The 22,058-nt window shown below is 39.2% G+C and overlaps 1 protein-coding gene and 1 non-coding gene across 26 annotated transcripts in view; both read right to left on the reverse strand.

Annotated features, from left to right (window-relative positions):
* Positions 1-22,058, reverse strand: part of UBAP2L (ubiquitin associated protein 2 like) — a 44,570-nt gene that overhangs the window by 15,691 nt on the left and 6,821 nt on the right. For 14 of the 25 annotated variants that reach the window (XM_036753481.1, XM_036753486.1, XM_036753487.1 and 11 more), the window contains exons 4-17: positions 21,688-21,798; positions 18,646-18,814; positions 17,883-17,978; positions 17,420-17,465; positions 16,710-16,822; positions 14,881-14,940; positions 12,696-12,748; positions 10,980-11,065; positions 9,439-9,610; positions 6,673-6,874; positions 5,833-6,110; positions 4,307-4,479; positions 2,119-2,308; positions 1,319-1,373 (exon numbers count right to left, since the gene is read on the reverse strand). In XM_036753481.1, the coding sequence (XP_036609376.1) occupies positions 1,319-1,373; positions 2,119-2,308; positions 4,307-4,479; positions 5,833-6,110; positions 6,673-6,874; positions 9,439-9,610; positions 10,980-11,065; positions 12,696-12,748; positions 14,881-14,940; positions 16,710-16,822; positions 17,420-17,465; positions 17,883-17,978; positions 18,646-18,814; positions 21,688-21,798 (1,804 nt within the window). The remainder of the gene's footprint in view (positions 1-1,318; positions 1,374-2,118; positions 2,309-4,306; positions 4,480-5,832; positions 6,111-6,672; positions 6,875-9,438; positions 9,611-10,979; positions 11,066-12,695; positions 12,749-14,880; positions 14,941-16,709; positions 16,823-17,419; positions 17,466-17,882; positions 17,979-18,645; positions 18,815-21,687; positions 21,799-22,058) is intronic. The other 11 variants (XM_036753494.1, XM_036753492.1, XM_036753493.1 and 8 more) reach the window with 1 other exon arrangement.
* On the reverse strand, positions 1,678-1,818 carry LOC118849329. The gene has a single exon (XR_005010378.1). It is a non-coding gene; the product is annotated as a small nucleolar RNA SNORA58 (small nucleolar RNA).

The following is a 22,058-nucleotide window of genomic DNA, read 5'->3' on the forward strand; positions in this document are numbered from 1 at the left end:
TAGAGAAAGAATAAAGATGTGGTAGCTATTCAAAGCTGCCCCAACTATAAGCAAGCAAAATTATTACTAACAGTCTATTTTGATTTCTATAGAAACTATTTTCTTTAAAAACTCCAAATATGAAGATATTGTTGTCATGTCATTTTAAAGAATAATTTATTTTCATATCATTTTCATAAGGGAAGGGGTAAATTATGACCTCCATTCCAAACAAAGAAACCATTGGCTGAGAACTCTCTTCAATAGACTGTAATGTTATTATCTAAGGCAATGGTTTGCAGATGTTTTACAACGGAAGAACCTTTCGCTTTAAATAAGACTTACGTAGAACCCTTCCAGTAAAAATTTTAAAATATTTGTAAATGTCTACAACTATTACCAAATGATGTTGATTTTTTAAAACCTTTATTCACATGTTATTCTAAATCTATCATCATTACAAACTGCTTTAGGGCAAAGGGTACATAGCCGTTACCTACTGGTGTTTTGTAAATGAGAATGATATTGTATGGATTTAATAGCTCACCATATAAAGAGAATTAAATTTTTATTTCCCCATTTATTTAAGCAAAAATTTGGGAGGGGAGAGATATAGATTGTTTTGATTCACCACATTCCCACTTTGAAAATGAGTTTTATAATTTTTAATTCAGTTTCTTGGTCAATAAATGCCGTTACAATTTTGCCAGAACTATTTTTTAAAATTTTATATCATTAATAATACACTGTGTGTCAGAATCACCAGAAGCCCAAATTGAATACAGCTACTGTCATATGTGTATTTCTTTTATACCTGAACTGGGTTTGTGGATATATGTTTTCACTGTCCATCTTCGTTAACATTTTCTCTTTCTTACCCTTCCAATTCTTTGATCTTGTCTAATTATTCACATTTTTTGCACAAAGGATAGTTTTTTTAAAAACCATGAATGGGAATAAACTCTGATCTTTTAAATTCCTTCTGCTAAAACCAACAATCAAATGATTATGTATTATATGGTACTACTGGATATGCTTAAAGTTTGGTTCTACATGAACAAGAAACTTTATCCTTTTGATCCCAATATCCTTCACCACTATCTGTTTTCTGTAATAATAGAACATACACATATTGTATACAACCAACAGCAAGCAAAGCAGACAGGTTGTCTAATTTGCTGTGTGTGTGTCTGCTGATATAACTTTCCTTTTCACAGACATCCTTCTAAAAGCTTTGTGGAATTCAGTTTGAGAAATGTTGATTACACAGATACTAGAACAGAGTTTATAAAACAAAATGAAATACCTTTAATTAGAGAGAAAACTGGAGAACACTCACCTTCAACAGATTGTGTGGTCTGTAACTGTGTGGCCTGCACAGAGCTGAAGCCATTCTGGAGCAAGAAATAGACAGACCCAAGTAAGGGGGGGGGGGGTGAGGGGGCAGGTTAGCATTTGCCCAGGCTCAGCCTCTAGCAGCAAGCCTTCTCTTCCAGAATTCAGGGTAAATTTACAGGTTAATCAAAGGATTAACATTCCCCACACCCAAATAAAGGAATCTGTGGGAGTCTTAGAAGGGAAGATGTATGTGCATTAGGGGACAGCAGGTGATGACCCCCAATCTACTAAGAAAACCCAGAGCCCTAAAAAGATGCTGGAAAGACTCACAGACCCAGACCAGTGATCCCTAGGGGGAATGTCTATGGAAGTAATGCAGTTCAGCCAAGCCATTAATTTGGCAGCCTGTAGATCTGGCAGTCACTCCACATTTCCTCTTGCATACACTGTCCCCCTCAACTGGCCACAAGGCAAAGCCAGATGAGGTCTACTGGTATGCACCTAGCACTCTAGCAATCAGATATCCCAATGAGATGGGGCAGGCACTGGACTAGACACAAACCCTGCTCCATCAGCTGGGATCTTTACATTTATTCCTCCAGGGAGAATGATTCTTTGGTGCCAAGAGAACAGTCAGCTGGGCTTGGCCCAATCGCAGCAATGTGCTCTCCTTTCCTGCTTCTGCCCAGGTGCTCCCCAAGGACCCTCTGCAGCATTTGTAGCAAAGTGAAATGTTGAACCATAAGGGATTTTGTTCCCTTGTTCTCCCAACCACCTCCCAGGGCCTGCTAAACAACCTACCTTTGCCTGAGTCAGGTCCTTCTGGGGAGACGAGGAGATGGAGTTGGGGTACCGCCGAGTCTGTGTGGATCTCTGTTCATAGAGCGGGCCCTGAGCACTGTTTTGGGAGGTATAGGTTGTCGACTGAATTGGGCCGCTCTGGTAGCCAGATTCCTGACTCTGGTTGGATGAAATTGTGGATGAAGACTCACTATGTGGGATGAATAGAGAAACATACAATCATGTGAGGAATAGATCAAGCTTACTAATAGACCCAGGGTTGTCAGGAAGGGCCCTAAGCTACAGGGCTAACCCAGTCCCCATACAGAAATCCTGCAACATCACGTTACCAAATCTATATCTGCACCACTTCCTCCTGGAAACGGCCAGGATACAACATAAACCCATAATGCCAGGGGTACCAGGCAACAATATAGTTCAGAAAACCAGACTGCCAACTTTGATTAGAAGGCACAAAGGAGTCACCAAATGTGAAACTAAGCAGGAGGGACCTTAAATGTCAAGAGTTCAAACTCCAAATCCATGTAGGAATCTCTACAACATTGAACACTAAGTATTTGTAATAGGTAACATTAATACAGCACTTTGTGGTTTGTAAAGTCACACATATCATCTCATTTGATCTTTATAACTACACAAGGTAAGTGCCATTATTATCCTTATTCTACAAATGAGAAAACTGATGCTGATGGGAGATTAAGTGACTTATCCAGGGTTGCATAACTAGATCACAAAGCTATGATTTAAACTCAGGAAGATCTGAGTTTAAATCCATTCTATCTACAATACCAACCTGCTAAGTACTATGCCACAGTCTGTATCACGCTTACAAATTCCCTGACAAGCAGTCATTAAGCTGAAATTTACCTCCCTCTTATTTATACCCATTTGGTCCTAATTCTGCCAAGGAGCAGCACTTTCAGCATCAAACCACTTCCTGTTCTCTCAATAGCGAAGTAACCAGAGAGACAAAGTATCTATTTTGCCCCTCTGCTCCTTCAGGAGACAAGCTATTTCAGATCTCTAATTTTCTCTCATTTTAAGAGAATCTGAATGGGAATAGTGCTATCAACATGGGTAACCCCAATGAACATTTACATTTCAAATACTAGCAAATTTAACTTAAGGACCAATTCCTGGGGACTCCGTTAATTCAACAAACATTTACTAACATAACTACAAAGTTCGCTGAAAAGGTGTCCTTGAAATTATCTAGTTCCATTCCCCATGAGCCTCATATTGCCCAATGCTTTATTCGACTTCATTCCTTGCTTTAGGCTTTCACAGTTTAATAGGCAGGGGAGGGAGTCTTTTCACACCAGTAGAGCGAATGGCTACAGGTGGACAAGATCACATAACTCCAAGGTTTTCTGTTACGGATACTAACCATTCTCCTTGGGAGCCACAAAGAGAGCCAAAAAGGAATCTCCAGCTAGAGTGAGGGATGCCTCACTCTAACGACATGACCCAACTCTTTTTCCAGATCTCTTTGTTCACATCACTTATATCACTTGCATTATGCAACTGTATTCACACCTACCCACCACTTACCATGTACCTTACATTAGCCCCTCCCCACACATACTTAATTTACTACTTAAATGGGGAAGGAAATAAGCATTTATATAATACCTACTATCCAACAGACACCGTACTAAGAACCTTTTACAAATATTATCTCATTTGGTCCTCACAACAATCCTGCAAGGTAGGTACTGTTATTATCTAGATTTTATTACAGCTGAGGAAACTGAGGCAAACAAAGGAACTTGCCCAGGGTCACATAGCGAATGTCTTGACTCTGGATTTGAACTCAGGTGTTCATGACTCCAGGTGCAGGGTTCCATCCCTTGCAGCACTAGCTGCCTCCAAAAAGTCAATGACAGCAAGCTTTTTGGGTGTGTTGAAGTCTACACCTAACACGTCATCTGCGTCAAGTCTGAAGATTTACCAGAGGAGCCAAAAAGGCATATATTACTACTCCTTTAAAGGAAATGACAGATGACCCAGAGAGGACTGACTTCACAAGAACATCAACAATTAAAATACAATTCTAAGATCTGGAAAAAAAATCTCCCTTCAATTTCTCCTCCCCTACCTGAAGCAGGTTTAGGCTAGTTTTGGATCAACACAACCTCAAAGTGACATGAATCTAAAGCACAAGACAGCAGGCAGCTCTGACTTGTACCTTGCAGTGCTGGTATAAAGACTGCTTGGAGTCTGACTTGAGGAGGCGCTCGTGGTAGGAGTGGACTCATACTCTGAGAGGACAGGCTCTGACCCAAACTGTAATGCCCCAAACTGCAGGTTTAGCCCTGAGATATCCGCTGAGCCAGGCATCTCTACTGCCAGAGCAGGAATCTGTAGAAAGGAGACAACAGGAATGAAGGTGTGAGTTTTAATGAAACTTTTCAAACAGGTTCATAAAGTTATACTACTCTGTAACTTCTGAAGATTTCACTGTCACATATGACTAAACTAAAATAGATATGTAACTAAATCGGTCCAATGATTCTGGAAAATATTTTGGAACTGATAAGCAAATGACTAAAACATCCCATACCTCTTTACCCAAGGGCAAAGATGAAGATGCCTTTAAGTATGACCTCATTTGGTTCTAACCACCATCCTGTGAGATTGATACTATAATTATCATCCCCATTTTTCAGATGAGGAAACTGAAGCTTTCAGAGATTAAGTAATTTGCCTCAGTACTGTCTGAGACCAGATTTAAACTCCAATCATCCTGATTCTTTATTCCAGTGCTCTTTTCACCACACCTCCTGGGAGCTCCCATAGCTCAGCATAAACCAAAATATTTATATCAGCACTGTTTGCGTTGTCAAAAAACTGGCATTAAAGTAGATGCTTATGAACTGGAGAATGGATAAATAAATTACAGCCTGCAGACATAATCAAGTATTACTGTGCTGTTAATAAGCAATGTATATGAAGGATATTGATAATTTTGGGAAGTCTTATATGAATTAATACAAAATGAAGTAAACAGAATTAGGAAAACAATTTAAACACATTATATATTATATTGTATATTGCAATACTGTAAATATTGTAATAATATTGTAAATCTGGGCTGTCCAAAATGCGGCCCAGGGGCCGCTGTGTGATTTATGTGGCCCGCCTACAAGCACAGAGATTTACATAAATGCTTTAGTAAATGAAGCCTAGCTACCGAAGAGCTCTCACTAAAATGGCAAATCAAAATATATTGTCTATTGCTTCAATAAAAACCTAAGGTTGGACAGCCCTGTTGTAAATGAAGGAACTCCAAAGTGAAGGCTGGGAAATGATAACCAAGCCTGGCTCCTAAAGAAGAGATAAAAGAATGCCCTTCCCTCTATTCTTTATAGAGTTGGAGACCATGGCTATGGAGTAATGCATCTAATTTCAGAATTTATTGATGTGTTGAAAATTGTGCTGAATTAATTTTTCTCTTCTTCTTAGTTAGAAAAGATGGCCCTCTGGGAAAGGAAAGGGGGAGGGAGGGAAGATGCATTGGGAAACAAAGGATGTAAAAAAATTGATAAAAATATAAATAAAAAATATCAAATGAAGGCAAAAAATCAGGGGTTTAACTAACTCCCCTATGACCTTGAACATGATTTGCCTTAAGTTAGTGCCTATATTTATCTTGAGAGTCCCTCATAAAACTATGCCAGGTCACACAGCCCAAAGTACCAAAAGATCAAGTACCTTCGAAGTCAAGGAGGCCTTCTTCTTTTGCTGCTTCAGTTTCTGCTGAGCTGGCTGGGGGCTGGAGGACTGGTTGTCTGAAGACCCCGGGGACATCTGTGGAGCCGAAGTGGCCTTGCTCGGCAATGGAGAGGAAGGGGCCGGAGGTGCAGCCGTAGAAGTGGTCACTGCAGGTGGCTTTTCCTGCAGGAACACCTCCATCATGGCTGAAGATGGGGTGAAGGCCTGGCGCTTTGTGAATGGGCTGTGGACTGCCGAATCTGTTGGGTTCTTCAAATCTGTTGGAGAAAAATAGATGTACATGTATGAGACCAAGCAAAGAATACAGAATGAACTCCGAGAAAACTCTGGTCTAAAGTCCTAGATTGTGCTTAAGAGGTATCAGTACTCTCTCAATGCAGACCAAGAGGCTGGCTTCATTCTGATTGGCACCATCACTATTCTAGGGCAGAGATATAAAACAGAGATGCTCCTTGGGGCTGCCTCTTTTGTCAAGTCATAAATAGCACTACCCCTGGTTCTGAACTCTCCAAAGTTGGAAATATCTGCTTTTCACAATCAACCCAGGTGAACCAGAAGAAACTTTGTGAAATCTCCTGGTCAATGCGAGGCCTCCAGACAGGATGTAGGAAACCATTCAATCAGATAAGAATTAAGATTTATAGCCTCATAAATTCCTGTGATTCCCCAACTGCCTGGGCTCAATCTATCTGACCAGGGGAAACTAACGTGGGAAATGAGTCACTGGCTGCCCCTTTCATCACCCCACCATACATCTCTGCCTACCCACTAGCAGCAACATTCCAACAATAAGGACTGTGACCTCCTGTCTTCCCTTACCATACTGCACCAGCGATGGGGATTGTGTTGTAGAGCCCATGTCCCAAGAGGAAGTGGTGGTGCTCCCACCCGACTGAGAGTGCTGAGCTGCCAACTGGGCCAAAGCCTGGGCTGTCTTGAACTGCTCCAAGAATTGGGAGCCTGTGGTGCTACCACCTTTAGCTTCGCCGACATCACCAAACCCCTTTCCTAGCATGCTCACCTGCAGATCAAGACAGAATCATAGAATTTCACTAAGGAATTCACATGGAATTACTAGCTTAGAGTGACATAGGCCAGATGAGTCAAGCCTATATTATACCTTCATACCTCCTGCAGAGAAAAATGTCAATGGCTGTTTTTATAAAACAACCAACTTGATTATCCATGACAATGAAGGACAAGAAAACCACAAATAACTGAAATATAGATAACCCAAAATGTCATTTTAGCCAATAATGCAAGACTCATTTCCACTACTAGCTTTTCCACAAGAAGCCAAAGGACATCTTGGGAGTTTCTCCTCTCTGCCCATAAGTAGATGAGGTAAAGGGATGAAGCCAGAAGGCTTTCACAAACGCTACACTGGATAAGTCAAATCTTATGGCTTCAGTAGCAGATTATCAGGTTTATGCCCTATCTGAGTTTTAAAAACAGAATAGATGACTGAGTCCAAGTCCTATCAGCTGTCCAAGCTTACACTTCAGAGTTTATTGTTGCCATGTCACCAATCTGGGGATGAAAGAACTAGTCTACTGATAAAGCTGCCTCCAACCCATTCCAGATCAATCAAGTTGTCTCATTTGTTCTAGAAGATCTCTAAAGAAGGAAATTTATTCCAATCTTCCTTTAGCACTTATTCACCACATAATAATGCCAGCAGTCTTCCTCGCACCTAGAATTTATCAGACTGCAGCTCAGGTACAATTTCTCTTATTCTACCTCAATCTCTATCTCTACCAAGAATAGCAAGAAAATAAATTATAGGAATTCTAGTCAAAGTTATAGGATTACAGGAGACAAGTTCGTATCTCTAATGAAATTATAAAGAACTCATCCAGTACAGGGTACTAGACCAGCACTGGGGAACCTGCAGCCTCAAGGCAACAGGTTCCCCCCCGTACTAGACAAATGCTTTATAATATTTCGTTACCCAACATGCCATATCGTAATTAAGTGAAAATACTACAATTCTAAAATGGTAAGCTAATACTGAAATACAATTTATAAGAAATTAATTTAATTCAATCAATATTTGAGCCCCTTACTATATAAGGTCCTGGTGGAAATAAAATAATAATAGATAAAATCAGAGATTTTGAGCTGGAATGGATCTAGTTCAACCCCCTCATTTTACAAATAGGAAAATTAGGTCTAGAGAACTGAAGGAAGCTGCCCCAGGTCAAACAAATAGTTAGATGCAAAGCCAGGATTTCAACTTAGATCTTCAGACTCCAGATCCAACCCTCATACTATACCACATGTTGACCTCAGGGAGTTGATAATCCAATTATGAATTAAACTTATGGTTCTTCTCTCTAGGAGGCTATGCAGCATGAAGTAATATGCAGAAACATTTCATAACCTGAACAAGGGAGGCAATCAAACAAAAGATCCTTAACCTGATACAAAACATGCACCACGGCAGGTGTGAAGTTGAGGCTGTAGCAATGAGAAGTATCATAGGTTAATACCATTAGGTATTTCTCTAGTATCGTATCTTTGACAACAAGAAATCTAAACCCTTTAGGATCAGAATGTAAAACAGTCTTGATTCCAGATGCAGGAGGGTTCAGGCTCCAACTGCATTTCACAGCTCTAGTAAGCCCGAGGCTTCATTATACTAAGATTTAGTGTGTGGGAACAAGACTAAGAGGGACAAGTTTATTTGATTTTAAACGAGACACTCAACCATAGTCCAGGATACCATCTTCTCCCTCCTAAATATCTTCTTGCACCAGTCTACCCCCATTCTGAAAAACAGGAGTCAGAAGAATTGGACTCTAGCCCTACCTCTGACTCTTAACTAGCTTTGTGACCTTGGGCAAGTCATTAAACTTACCTCCCAGGTACCTTTCAGCATGAAGATTCTCTAATTCTTAATCTTCTTCGCCCAGACTTCCAGAATCATTTGTCTCGAGATTCAATGAACTTAACAAGAACAGTACCTGCTTCAGTCTCTATCTAGCACAAAGTCTCATACTTTGGCTCAATTTAACTACCTTGGATTTTTGAACCAAGTCATGTGGTACACAGTGCTATAAGTGAAAGGGTTTGGTTTATGGAAAACAATGCAATTTCTGCTTCCATCATGAAAAAAGAAAGATTGCCTATCAAACATCATAATTTTGTCAACCTCATAAAACAGAAAAAAAGTTGTTCACAGTTTGATTTGAAGCAACCTCTTTCTCCTTGAAATATCTAATACTGTGTTAACTCTTTCAAACTTAATACAGGACCCTAGGGGCAGCTAGGTGGCACAGATAGTAAAGCACTGGCCCTGGAGTCAGGAGGACCTGAGTTCAAATCTGACCTCAAGACACTTGACACACTTACTAGCTGTGTGACCTTGGGCAAGTCACTTAACCCCAATTGCCCTGCCTTCCCCCCTCCAAAAAATAAAAATACAGGACCCTATTTGACCAGAGACCAACTTTTTACCTATAGCTAATTCTACTCCATTTCTATAACTGAGTTGTAGAAAAATAGCCACTAGAAACTTCTTAGCTTCTGACTACTTCTTGAAGGGGATGGGACATGAATGGGTAAAGGGTTTCCCCTACTTACCATGCTGTGATGGGAGAAGGTGCTTCCTGATGCAGGCTGTGATATGGTGCTCTGCTTTGAGTTACTGAATACCAGAGGCTGGGCCAGTGAAGGAGCCTGAGATGGATCCAGATTGGTTGATTCATTCTCCATTGAAGAAGGTGTCTTCCCTAGTAACACAGCAAGGTCGATCCTAGCAAAGAGAAGAATATCATTTGAAGTACAAACTTCTAAGCATCCCATAATAACCTTGATTCAGTTATAGCATCACAAGTACTGAAAGGCAAATCAGATGACAAGACCTGAAGTTTATCTTCTTCTACACGGAATCCAATAACAGAGATAGCCCTAAGCAACTAGCATGCTAAGTAAATACTAATATAATATAAATTATAAATAACTGTATCCAAGTGGCAGTTTGAAAAAATACTGCTGATTTGCCAGGTATAATAAATACTAAGGTTTTCTAAAGCTTTGTTTTAGCATAAATTTGATAATTTAGTACCTTAAGTCTTGGATTGATAAGATAACTTGATAATTAGGGATGAATTTGCTAAATTTTGAGAACTTCACCCAAAAGTTTGAAATTTGAAAGTCTTTTTTTTGAATACAGCTCATTAACAACATATAAAAAGCTAAAACATGCATTTAATACAAAGCATCTTAAGAGAGATTCTTTCAAAAATTAAGTTTTATACCACTTCAAAAGCCATTTCTGATAACATCATCACTAACATCCCATATTTGTCATCATCTCTGGACAGCCATTACAAACGGAAGAATAGAACACCAAATTCAACAGCTGATAGGGTCAGTTCAAGAAACAATGAGAAACACTGAACAGAAGTGCCACTCCAAAACCAACCTCGGGGTCTGATGGTTTGACCTTGTCTATTCTGGAGAATAGGGAATAACAGTTGTCATTCAATACCCAAAGGGCCTAAATCCTAGACGACTAACCAGACCAAAATCAGCATTGTAAAGTAAGTGGACAGTCTACTGAATTTTCAGAATTCAGAAGTGGATGGGAAAACCTTCACTTGAATCCCAGTAAATTGTATTTACTTTGCAAGAAATCAAGTTTATGGTAGGCCTTACTTAATGCCAGGAATACTGAAAGTTAAACTGGATTAAAAGCAGCACTTAATTTCCAAAGAAAATCAGAATCACTAACACATGGGAAAATTAGGAAATGCCATGTGTAAAAGATTAATGAATGAGTTAAGCTTTAAAGAGAATTATGGATTCCAAAAGGTGTATGTGAGGAAGGAGAACTTTCCTTGCAATTAGCCTGTACCAAGGCAGAGAGAACTGGAGATGGATAGTTATGTAAGGAAGACACCAAAGAGATATATTTATCAGAGAATTGCGGTGGATCTAAGGCTAGGATTTACATCTTAACAAAAGCTAATGCTTTGGATTATAGCACTAATGTAACAATCACTTAAAACTGCTTATTAGAGAATCTTAAAAGTATAGGAAAAAATAGAGGCTTATTCAAAATTCACCCCCATAGTCACCTCAGACATACTAAGACAAAGTTTATTATGCAATTTTCTTACCTCTGACCAGCAGTGATTGTCACATTTTCTGCAGGCAGAGGCACCGAAGACACATTAGAGGCAGTGAAGATCTTGGTCTCAGAAAGCTGGAACAGAGAGAAAGGAATGAGTCATTACCAGTCCCAAGTAGGACATATTCAATGAGATACAGGGAAAGGATAATTTAGCCTTGAATAAGAAGCATGTGGTGTCTAGACCCTTGATAAACCAAACGACTTATTTCTTCAATAGATATGAAGTACTTTGGTCAGGAATTAGGGAGAATGGATTAGACAGATATGCCTCTTCCACATATATATACACACGCTTTGATTTTATTCACAATAAATGTGAAGTTGGAGAACCCAACAGAATAAATGATCAAAGGTTCACAGGATCATAGATTTAGTTTCAAGGAGGGGACAGAGAGGCATCTAATCCAATAGAAGATGAAACTGGGACTGAGAAATAAAGTGAGAAGTGAAGCCACACAGATGGTAAGCAGCAAAACTGGGATTCAAACTCAGGTCCTTTTGACTCCAAACCCAGCACTCTTATCATGGTACCACACTGAACCCTCCTTGACCCCTCTGTAAAGCCAAACAAGTAAAAGAACAAAAGTGTCTATAATTGAAGGATTTGGCTTTTTTCATTATGGAAATTTCTCTTAGAAATAGTAGATTCAATCAAATTTAATCAAAGGGGTAGATATCACTTTTTCAATGTGATTGAACCAAATATTCCGAGTTTCTGGAAGACATGGGAGAATTTACTTAAATGTTCAAGCCGGTCTGCTCAGGTGACAGGCACTGTCTGATCTTCAATATACCTTGGAGAAAATACTTCAGGCCTGGCAACAAATACTAAGGAAGGTATTTGACGTTGCAATTTTCTTGGCCATTAAGTCATCCACAGTGAAGACGTCACAAAGAATAGGAACATAAGCAAAGCTACCAGCAAAACAGGGACTCGTTCTTATAAATCAACACTGAGGTTCAAAGCAAGAAAGTTTCAGTTCAGAGCAGAGATGTAGTTATTTCAACTCAGGTAGCATTTACCTAAGCGATCCTAGAGATCTTTTATATGTAATTGCAAGTGGGGAAGGGGTATGCTAATGGGGTCTAGCAACATTAAACACAACATGAAAGAGACCATAAGATCAATAAGGATTCATTAACATCCATCCTTCTATTTCCTTTGCATCTCATACATAGCCTGTTATGGAGCTATACAAGAAGTTAAGTGCTTAAAGTAACTATGGAATTAAAGTATGACTTCATGAGGTCATGGCATAGGAGTGTTGGTTATACTGGGTCTCCGCAGTTGTTACATAACTTAATACCACCAGAGTTCCATTCCCACATAATCCCCAGGGCTTGTCACTTTCCTGGCAGTAAGTCTTATAGTAAGCTGCCATAGCTATGCATGCATGCACGCACGCACACACACACACACACACACACACACACAGTTTCAAGGTATAGTAATGTGATAGAACCTATTATCTGTGTAGCTCTCCCCACACAGCCCCACCCGCCTCCCCAAATGTGGTTTCTTTGAATTTTACTTATCCCTGGGGATATCTTCACATGCCACCTGAAATGGTCACGAGTCAACATCTCACAGTTGTCCATAGGTTGCTAAAACCTGATTTAGACCATCAATGGTAAGAACTGAAGGCCTGGTCAACTACTATCCCTGAGCATTCGGTTTAAGAGGACTTTTGGGAGTACTTACATCTTCATTCCAATCTTCCGTACCCCATTCCTCTGTCGCAGTCCTCCATGCACCTAGGAACAAAGCAAAGAATTGAGAAGAGACTTAAAACACTATGAGGTGAGACATACTTCAGAAACAATTCTAAAATGTTTTGTAGGCAAAAAATGATGGGCATCTAATGGTCAGAAAAGACTCCCAAGTACAAAATTATGGACCAGACCCTCCCAAAGTAGCATCTCTGAATATAAGATTTTACTGGGCTTATGGCTTCATACTCATCATCATTGCCTTCTACAATCAATTCAGCAGCAGCCACAAAAAACTATCCACCCCACCTCCCACAGGGCAACATCCTTTATAGCACTCAGCCTTCTGGCTTGGTGGAAATTACCAGGTCATATAGTAGGATGGTAAAAGGCAACATAAACAAGAGCATGCAACTAAGCCTACTTAACCGGGTGATCTGAAGAGAGAAGGTAACACTGACTTAACAGAACAGATGGACTCAGTAAAAAATGGTTTTGATGATGGTTGATGACAAAGCAGTGAAGGAAGGACGGGTATCTAAATCTAGAGCAGTGAAGTAGAAGGTAGGGTATTGTATGTATGTATTGTATGTGCTGGACTTGGGAGCGAGAAGAGACCTGAGTTTATATCCTAGTTCCAAAACTTACTATGACACCATGGTCACAAGACCTTGCTGAGGTTTCAGTTTCCTCATCTGTAAAATGGGGATATTACTTTAGACTATTCTCCTTCACAGTGTTGTTATGAAGAAAAAAGCTTTGTTAACTTTAAATCCCTATAGAAAAGTGAGCAATGATTACCTGCCATTTACTTAATTTGAAAGTAAGGACATATCCAAGACTGGCTCAACTAAATACTAAAAATAAAAGATCTGATCCTTCTCAAAAGCCACACTCTGGAAAGGTATGTAACACCAAAGTCAGAAATAAAGGACACAACCTCAAACTCCTTTAATCAGAACAGGTTTTTCTATTGAGTGGGGAAGAGAATCAGAGAGAAGGAAAACAGGTATACAGCAAGAAGACTTTATTCGTTGGTTCTGATTATTTTTCTCAGTTCAACCTGGGAATCTCTGACTCCACTTCACATACTGGTGCCTCCCTAAGACTCACACTTATCCTTGTCTAATTTTAATAAACTAGTCTACTACAGTTTGGGATAATGGGGTCTATGGAAGAAAAGACTAAAATACAAGAAGGTGCATTCTATATTCCTCATCTCCAATTCTGTATCTCTATCATCTTCTACTTCAATCTATTCTCAGAAGATTTGGGGATGGGGTGAGGGGTGTTAAAAAAAAATTAGGTGAATTCTGCTCTACTCTAAGACCTTCTTCGGCAATTAAAGAATTATATGGTACCTGACTGGTAAGAGAAGGAAAAAGAACTCCCTCACTCTCTCCAAGGTCAATTCTCAGAGCACCTCCCTAACACAACAGAGTCAGATTTCTCATGAAAGAGAAAGATTCTTGATGGAACCAAGAGAGAAATAAACCCTGAAGACTCACATATATTTTAGTGAAAGAAAGCATTCATGTGACACTTGCAACTTCCAACTCAAATTCAACAACACTAAAAAATTTGTTACTTCCAACAGGGAAGATATGTTTAGCACAATGATTTTTTTTTTAAACATCATCAAAAAACTCTCCAACAGGACACCAGACAATTCTTCAATCTGAGCAGAGGTCCAACTCTCATCTATTCAAGAAGTAAACTATGTTCTATTCTCCCTCTGGAAATACAATTTCCTCATTCCTTCCTCCTCTTCCTTCTCCTACAAATTTCTATTCCAACCTGTGTCAAGCCAAAAGGAGACTAGCTGGCTGAAAATATCCTGGTGACTTTGGTGGGGAGGTAAGAATATAGGAACCTGACTGATAATGCTTCATATGACAAGGTCATAGCTAAGGGTGGGTTTAGAATAGAACTGTGTGGAGAAGACTAAGGAACAGTGGGAGTTGAAACGCTTTTTGATGACAAAGAATTATGGTTTCCTTCCCATCAACAGAAAACACAGAAAGCAAACATCAAATATTCACTAAATGAAAAAAACTTCTGAGATATAGACAGACGGAAACAGCAAGAAATGAGAGTGACATATCCACAGATATTTCAGTTTATAAAAAGCTATAAAAATAATATCCGGGGCAGTTAGGCGCCTGGATGTATCATACCAGGAGCAGTCTCAAATTTTCGGGGATAATTTGACCCCTCAACCCCCATGAAATCAAGTCCTGAAACAAAAAAGAAAAGAAAAGAAAAAACAACCAGTGAAATTTTGCTTATGAATGAGAACGTTTGCCCCCAGTACACAACTCCCACTGTACCTGTGGATATTTGGGGGTAATTTTTTTCCCCTAATTTTAAATTAAGAAAGGATGCTGGAAGTTGCTTTTATGGAAACACAAAAATGGATCATGCATGAGAGTATGTTCATATCATGAATTAACAATGATGGAAATGCATGAACCTATACCTGGAGCTTTAATACTAACAGGATGATGAATGGCACACTGCACACAATTTCATTCAGTCGCAAATCACAGATCCCAAACTCTAGACTCCCAAGTCAGTACGCCCACTTTCCCACTTTAACAGATAGAAAAATAGTCCTGGGGCAGCTAGGTGGCGCAGTGAGTAGAGCACCGGCCCTGGAGTCAGGAGAACCTGAGTTCAAATCCAGTCTCAGACACTTGACACACTTACTAGCTGTGTGACCTTGGGCAAGTCACTTAACTCCAATTGCCCTGCCTGCCCCCATCAAAAAAATTCAGTTTCTTGAAGTTTCTTGTCAGTTTCTTGAAGGCAAATTTATTGTATACAATCTAAGACTGGAATCCTGAATTCGATTCCTCTTTCTAAGTGAAAGAAAATTCCTATAAGCCTGCCCTTTGCTCTGTCAATCAAGACAGATTAAGACCAATAGGCTAAATATCAAACTAGGGATCAAAAACATTAACTTGACCCAGACCAGCCACCTCTACCTCCCAAAGGACCCAGAATAATGAAGAGTTGACAACACTCAAGAGTTGTCTCTTCCACAAGGTGGAGTTAAAATAGGAAAAAGCCATTTGATGGCAGAATGCTTACACATAAGGGGAATTCTAGATTATCTACCTGACCAATAACAACTTCAGCCTCCATTTAATGTGGCAAAGTGGACTCAGGAGATCGCAGCTGAGTACATGGAAACACCAGGGAAAAATTAAGGGAATGTCTTTTGGATAAGAACTTTAGTTTGTGCCAAGAAGCCCTCAAAATTCTAGAGATTAACTCCATCTAGATCTAAAGGAGATAGTAATAAATTTGTAGTCTTTCAAGGCGCTAGAATCCAAACATCCCTCATGACTAGAAAAATGATTAACAGCAGGGTTTCCTTCTCAACCAGGCAAAGGATGATATCTTCAAAAGTGGAAGGAACTCAGGGAGAACAGATTATATTTAAAACAACATACACACATACACACACACACACACCCTGAAAAACTAAACAAAAACACGTCTTATTAGCGCCACACAAACTTAGCATCTGCTTTTATACACACATCCACTCTGCAGGTAGGTACCAAAGCTGGCTCAGGAAAACATACAAGTACCCTGGGTAAAGCCCCATAATGCTCCACTACCCAAGAGTATCTGAAGAAAACTAGGAGTGCTAAGGATCTCTTCCTTGCCTGACTATCTCTATCAGACTCCCTGATAGAGAAGGGAATGAAGAGTTTTTTTCCCTTGGTGCTAGAAAGCAAACTGGCAGTAGAGCTTTGGATTAGGGCACTCTCCTCTTCAGTAGACAGTAGTTTAAAAATGCCCTTCACTTTTCTCAAAGAACAGAGATGTGCTAATAAATACTCTTAATGCATTTTAGAACTCTAAATGGTGAATTCTAGAACCAATTCTATCACTTATCTCAAAATATTTTTTTCTATCTCTCTCCATAACCCAAAAAGAATAGTGCTCCAGATTCCCAAGGAGATAAGAGAATGTGTAAAGAAGGTTAACTCACTCGTCCCATCATCTGGCTCAAAACTGCCAGTATTGTTCCACGTATTGCCACTACTGTTGCCATAGTTTTCCTCGGTGTTGGTTGGTTCTGCATAATCAGCTGGGTTAAAGGTTCTAAAACAGAGGGGACAAGACTTAAAAGATTCTCCAGTCTATTAAGAACTCCCACCAAATAGCACCATAATGAAGACAGACTTCTAGACCCTACTGTCCCCAATTCCTACATAAAATGGCCCCGCTTTACAAAATCCACTTGCTATCTGTTGTTTTCTCACTGGCCCATGCAATATTTCACAGTAAAGCTTCAACTTCACACTTACTGCCTATTTAAACTAGTATATCACTATCCATCGCTAAACTCCTATGGAATTTCAGGGAAGCAGCAAACATCTGCATTCAACTGAAGCTGCCAAGAAGGATGACAATGGACAATCTAAGCAGCAACCACTTTTTTAAGCAAAGAAATAGCAGTCGCATGCCCTTCCTCTTGGTCATCTCAGGAATGCCGTTTGTGGGAATTGGGGTGTAACAAGGAAGGAGTATCTTTTGGTCCTATTTTGGGATTTCTTCAATTACTAGTCTAATCTAGAAAGGGACAGTGTGTATTTAATTGCTTTGAGACACTATAGTGTCTTAATCATTATGGTAACACCTAAAAGGAAAGAAAATAGGGATAATTTATTTTCTAAACTCCTAGTCAATGAAACTTACCCCATGCCTTGGGCAGAAAACCGTCCTCCCCTCCTACCAGAGCCACCTAGAAATAAAATGAGAAAAAGTTTTAAAACATATACTCATACCATACAACCTACTGAGGCAGCCTTGGAATAACAGATGCTAAGCGGATAGTTTAATAAAATACTCTCTCTACAGTTTTATAAAGAGGACCAGTTAATATGAGTCAGTCATTACTAATGACAAAGATCTTCTCTCTTGTCTAATCTATTAGGTACTCATTTAAGTGCATCAATAACCACAACAAAAAACTTCTTTGACTGTATCCTTCCCCCAACCCAACAATCCTCAGTTCTTGCAAAGAACTTCAAAAATAAATGCAAGAAGTTCTCATCTTGTGTCTTTTGAAAAAGAATTAAATAAGACAATCTCCATTTAAAAAAAAAAAAAAAACCTCTGCAAAATAAATTTCTTGCCCCCAACCTAGCAAGATGCTCACCTCTGCCCCGTCCACGGCCCCTTCGGCCTCTTTCTGTGCCTCTTCCAGATGGGCCTCCAGTCTTAGCACCATCCAGTCCATTTTCCTGACCTCGAACTAAAATATAAAGATGCATAAACAAGTAATTACAACAGGGTCAACAGGACATATTCAGTGCAAGAGAGGGCTAACTACACGATGAAAACAATCTTAATTTCTAGGGTATTTGGGTAAAGGTAGGTAGGTTACACATTTACACTGGCTATAAACAAAAACTCGTCTCCAATCCCACTGACAGAAAAGCTTTGGGTTAATTCATTCCTACAGGTGATTACAGGATGGTTACAGGAGAATCTGGCAGCACAGATAGAAAAGAATTTATGCAAGGGAGACTAAAATCTTCATAAAAGGGAAGGTGATTAGGAGAAAGGAGGAGTGGTTTAAGACTCGAACCCTCCCCTGGAAGGACACTGCTATGTTCCCAAAGACTAAACATCTTAATAGTAATTGACATTATTAAGGTTAGAAAAGCATTTTACATACATTAACTTATTTGATCCTCACAACCTAATGAGATTGGTCCTATAGGTAGGTATTCTCTCCATTTTACAGATGGGAAAAACAAGGTTCAAAGAGGTTACTTGACTTGCTCATTGTTCCATGGCTACTAAATATAAGAGGCAGGTACTGAACTCAGGTTTTCCTGACTCCAAGTCCAGCACTCTATCCACTATGCCATGCTGCCTTGATAACTCAGTAGGTTTTGATAAATCCACATGCATACACTCTCGTCCACGACTGGCGCCTCTTCCCCGCCTTGGTGGTCCACCACGTCGCCTGCTATAATCCCTATCTCGGTCTCGATTCTCTTTGCCTTCCTCATTGGATTCCATCTGTCCGCCATCCTTCTGTCCCGAGACTCCCTTCTTTTTCCCAACCATTTCCCAGGAATGCTTTTAAAAAAAGGAGGGGAGGTGGAGAGAAGATAGAAGTTACTAGTCTGCAAGGCACAGACTGTTCATAGACATCGTAGACCATGCCCAAGAAGGCTAAGCATCTTACCATCTTCTTTTCTCAATTGCCAGTTCTAGGTATTCCCCCATATACCATGTACCAGATGAAAGCCATAAACAAAGCTGGAAAAATGGCAAGTTACAAGACAAAAATCCTTAAGTATAGTTCTTCCTATAGGGTAAGCATCTATAGTTCTTAATCAGCTAAGACCATTTTCAAGATATGTCCATCTAAGAAGCTTGGGTGATCAACCAAAAGACCCTGTTTATTTTGAACTGAGCATCAATTGTCTTTGAGCGAGTGACCTCTCTAAAAGATCACATACCCTGTTCTAGCCAACTAAAACAAAAAGTGAACTAAAAGCTTAACTTGAAAATGTTTGTTTTGTTTTTCTTATACCACTTATTTCAATTTTTAAAATAAGTTTTATTGATGCCTTTTGTTCTCATTAGTCATTTCTAGAAATACTTCCCTTTCTTACTGGTTGTTATTGAATTTTTCCTTATAAAGAAAAATTGAAGCAAAAACTCCTGATTCAGAGACTGTGCCTGACAACACACGTAATAGTCTACCTTCGTAGAACCTATCTCTCAAGAGGAGAGGGAAATATATTTCATTATTTATTCTATAGGCCTATTATTAGTTTTTTAACTACTTAAATGACCTCTGGAGTTCAACATTTACATGGTTGTAGAAACCATATATATTCCTCTGGTTCTGCTTATTTCACACAAATCTTCCCAAGTTTCTCTCAATTACTCATAATTGTCACTCCTTTCCACACAATAATTTTCTATTATATTCATTTACTGCAGTTTATTTGGCAATTTCCCCAACCAATGGATACCTACTGTACCCAGTTCTTTGCTAAATTAAAAAAAAAAAAACCTGAATATTTTGGGATACATTGGATCTCGGTTCTATCTTTAATTTTTTTCAGGTAAATGCCCAACCATGGAATTGCTAGGGCCAAAGGTATAAACAGTTAATTTACTTTTCTTTTTCCTCAGCTAAGGACACTAATTCAGCCTCTAGGTTATAGTCAAAGGAATTTTCTCAAAGAATGAAATTTAGATTTGAAGAAAAGACTTACAGCTAAGAAAATCAGCTAAAAGATTTTGTAAATATACACCTCAGAGAAAGTAAACTTCTTAGAGATATTAAAAACCTCAAATGCAACACAACCTAGTTCACATAGTAAAATACCACATACTCAAAATCAGTCACAGATATTTTAAAATTGCTGGGCAGGTAAAGGTTCCATTTCATAAACCAAGATAGTTAAGAGATAGCTCCCTAGTTATTCCATTGAATCAAACAACAATGGCCCTGATCCTCAACAATTATCAAACAAGACCATTAAAATAGAAACAGTCCTTTCAAGAACAAATGTTCCATCCATAGTTCCTAAGTGTCATCTCATCTTCCAATCCCAGTTACCTCCCAGGACAGCACATTACAATAAGTGAGTCATTTTATGTTCAGAGTAACTTCAATGCAACAGTAATTGCCCATGATTAAATAGCCTCATTGTTACAACAACCTTTAGAACACCAGAAATCAGATTCAAGTGAAAAAGCAGTAGTCAATGACCACTGAATTGTCTGCTAATCCTAAAACCTTGGGGGGAGAGCAAGGGGAAGAACAGAGAAGACCATAAGGGAAGTATCACCTCCCTCTTTACCTGAAGGCAGTGTCATTGCTGCTGACATCTACACATAGGTTCTACAAAATAAAGGACTGCAACAACTTCCTCAATATCACTGTTGATCTGTTTGGATCTCAACTACCCAACCAAATTCAAAATCACTGCAAAATTATCTTGTTTTCCAATGATTTCATGAAGGGCTGATGAACCTATGGTCTAATTCCCCAGCTTCAGTCTTCCCCTGAATGATTGTGGAAGGTTAGAAGTGTTAAGACAGATGTATGAAAAAGATGGCATGGGTTAAAAAACATACCATAATTCATGTCTGATACCTCAAGCCAAAGACCTTCATCTTCATAAAAATGTCATAAACTCATGGCTTTGAAATTCGAACTTCTTCAAAATTAATCACTGTTCACAAACACTTTAAGTAGGAAAAAAAAAGCAAGGAGGGGCCTATCTACACCACCTATTTTTGTTTTTATAAGTCTTTTGATCAACAAAAATTAAGGGAATTTCTTATTCCATGCTAAATATCCCTCCTTTCCTCATTACCAAGATAAGGTCAGAAAAGCTACAAAACTTATTGTCCCTCTTTCTTTATTAGAAATATATTCAAAAGATGAAATAGCACTGTGTGATCCTCAGTCTGTGTTGATGGGAATGTACTGAGTTAAGAATGGGGCATGGATTGTGACTTTCACTCTTTAGCAATGAAAATGACCAATCCAATCTCACAATTAATAACTAAGAGTATCAAATGCTGCCTCTTACAATTCAAATACAGCCTTGAAAATAGTCACTTGCCTAGAATAAATTACAATTTGTACTAAGTGAAGCAGAAGAAACACATTTTATCTGTTTACCTATCAGCGTTACCTCCTTAAAGGAGGGCTAACTGGTTAAAATAAGGGACACACACGAGACAGAGAGAGAGAGAGAGAGAGAGACACACACACACACACCCCCAAACACCCCTATGAATCTTTTGCCGCCTTTTAATATGGCTGTAATCTGCTGCAAACAAACTTCCAAGAAAGTTCCCTACTATCTGTGATGTTAATGCTTTATTGAAAGTATGCAACTCCCATTTGGTATTATTCAGGGATCATTATCTCCCAATGGCACCCCATAATACACAATATTATAAGCTAAGCACCCTACCGTATCCGGGTTCCCCTCCAGCAGCACATTGATAGCTCTATTGACATCTCCATTGCAGTCATGCAAAGCAATCACACATTCATCCTGGTTCTTGCCTGTGATATCAATCAGCTGCAGAGAGAAAGACTATAATCACCATGAGCCAGTTTGTATCTCTCACAAAAAGAAAATTGTGGGGCAGGAGAAGGGGAGGAATCAAGGCAGAAGAGCCATGGAACAAAGGGAAAATAAGCACCCTAAAAAGCAAACTAAGTGACATTTTGATGTTCTGTACCCCAAAAAAAAAATCATCAATCCCAGGTTGGCTATTAGGGTTGTAGACAGGAGTTTATCTATACTAGCTCAAAACCAACTCAGTACCAAACAGAGAA

This window comes from Trichosurus vulpecula, chromosome 4, assembly GCF_011100635.1.
Source record: "Trichosurus vulpecula isolate mTriVul1 chromosome 4, mTriVul1.pri, whole genome shotgun sequence".
Classification (NCBI taxonomy): Eukaryota; Metazoa; Chordata; class Mammalia; order Diprotodontia; family Phalangeridae; genus Trichosurus; species Trichosurus vulpecula.